This window comes from Castanea sativa, chromosome 3, assembly GCF_040712315.1.
Source record: "Castanea sativa cultivar Marrone di Chiusa Pesio chromosome 3, ASM4071231v1".
Lineage (NCBI taxonomy): Eukaryota > Viridiplantae > Streptophyta > Magnoliopsida > Fagales > Fagaceae > Castanea > Castanea sativa.
The window spans coordinates 3,891,551-3,893,568 of NC_134015.1; the positions used below are offsets into that span (position 1 = coordinate 3,891,551).

Below are 2,018 nucleotides of genomic sequence, written 5' to 3' on the forward strand. Positions count from 1 at the left end.
TAAAATAAAATAAAGGCAATTTAGTAATTTCCATGGGAAATTTTATGATAAGGTTTTGGACTTATGCAATTAATTCCAAGCAAAGTCAAGGTCATTGTTAGTTAGTATATATCACATCACATCTGTATATCCTTAATTCTAGTACTATAATGACCATTTCCTTGATTGAGCTCAAATCAAGGACTACCAATATGGCCTTGATTTTAGTCTCAATCAACGATCCCTTTTCCTCCTAGGTCAAGTATTCAAGCCTAAATATTGAGGCCTTCTCATGTATATTCGGTTTTACAGAAATACAGAAAATACACAGGTCAAATACAGCTCTTTCATACATTGTTTCTTTTTCTCTCTGCGTCCTTATTCATAAGCATCCGAGCTTTTCTTATTGGTTTTCTCGTAAGAACAAGAAGCACTACCTTGAATTAGTTCAATATGTTCAGATTAAACTGTATACCAATATCTATCCTGGCAAAGATGGATACATATAAAATTGAAATACTTAGTGAAACGGTTAAGGCAAGTGTGGTCGATGATCCTGTTATGGTTGGTATTAAGATAGATGAGTTGGAGCCTTGGTTGCAAGCTTTAGAAAGTCGTATTGTAGGACTTGATGTTAAGCTTGACAACGCCAAGTTTGTGTTAGTTCTTTGTATTGGGACTCGTTGCCTAATCTTTCGCTCACGCATAGCAGAAGTTCCTCATGAGGCTCTCAGGGTGCTTATGGCTGATAATACTATTTGCTTTCTGAGTACCAAAATGGCTGACATGAACTTATTTAGTTTAAGATTAAGATGTAGTACAGTTGTTCAACTTGGGTACTTTGCTTCTAAGTGTCTGAAGAAAGCCCACATAAAAGGTTATGGATTAGCAGAGTTGGCATGTGAAGTTGGAATGGATATAAAGGAATCAATTAGTGAATGCCCTGACTGGACTGCTGAATTTTTCACACTAGAACAGATCAAGTATGCAGTGCACGATGCTTATACAACTTATGTCATTGGGAAAAAGCTGTTGAATATGCTCTAGTCTAAACTTCTATGAACATGTCAACAATGGATTTGACAACATTGTATACTATATGGGTTGTGTTTTAAGAAATTTCTTTGTGTTTGGTAACTTGGGTTTATCTCAATGGCTCTAAATAATGTTTGGTAAAAATATCATTTTGATCATTATGTTTGGGATCATCTTCAATTTGATCCCTATATTTTAGTAGCAATCAATTTAGTATTTTTTATTTTTCAACTCATAGGCAGTTAATTTGGTCTTTACCGATAACTCCTTAACGAAAAATGCTTACATGGCACACGACTTGTATATTTGGCTATGAAGCACGGATGCGTTTCGGGATTCGGGTGCGGGTGCGGGTGCGGGTGCGGGACTCGGCAATTTTTGAAAAAGTTGGATGCGGGTGTGGCGATTAAAAAATTATTAAAAATATTTTTATTTATATTTTTAATATATTGCTAAGTATATTTTTTCACATTAGTAGATAATAACTAAAATATAATGCTCATAAATTAAATACAACCCACAAGATTGAAACTCAATATTAATAATAAATCAAACCCAAGTTACAACTTACAACATTACAGCTTATATAAAAAATTAATAATAACTATTAAATATTAACATCACACTTCACAAATTCATAATAACCATATAAATTAATAAATAATAATAACTATTAACATCACAACATCACAGTTCTAGCATCACAACATCAAAGTTAAAAAAATCATATCACATTCACAACATCAATTCACAACATTAGTACATCACAACATAACAGTTAAAAAAACAAAAAATCAGATCAAGTGAAGACTGAAGATTGATGATACCTGGGTTGAGCTAGGAAGCACGGAATGAGGACTGAGGTGAGCTGTGATGTGAGACGAGTTGAGCTAGGAAGTAGGAAGCACGGAGTGGGTCGGTAACATTGGGTCGATGAGATTTAAGTGGCGAGAGGCAGAGAGCAGTGAGTGGGTCGGTCAGTGAGGTCGGCGAGAGGTAGAGAG

The 2,018-nt window shown here is 34.8% G+C and overlaps 1 protein-coding gene across 1 annotated transcript; it reads left to right on the plus strand.

The window, feature by feature from the left end:
- The first annotated feature begins 474 nt into the window (after positions 1-474).
- On the plus strand, positions 475-1,026 carry LOC142628353 (uncharacterized). Its single transcript, XM_075802467.1, has one exon. The coding sequence runs from the start codon at positions 475-477 to the stop codon at positions 1,024-1,026; it is 552 nt and encodes a 183-aa protein (XP_075658582.1).
- The last annotated feature ends 992 nt before the right edge of the window (positions 1,027-2,018 follow it).

Bases quoted from the DNA above. Each gene is read 5' to 3' on its own strand.
- LOC142628353 (XM_075802467.1), top strand. From the start codon at position 475: ATGGATACATATAAAATTGAAATACTTAGTGAAACGGTTAAGGCAAGT.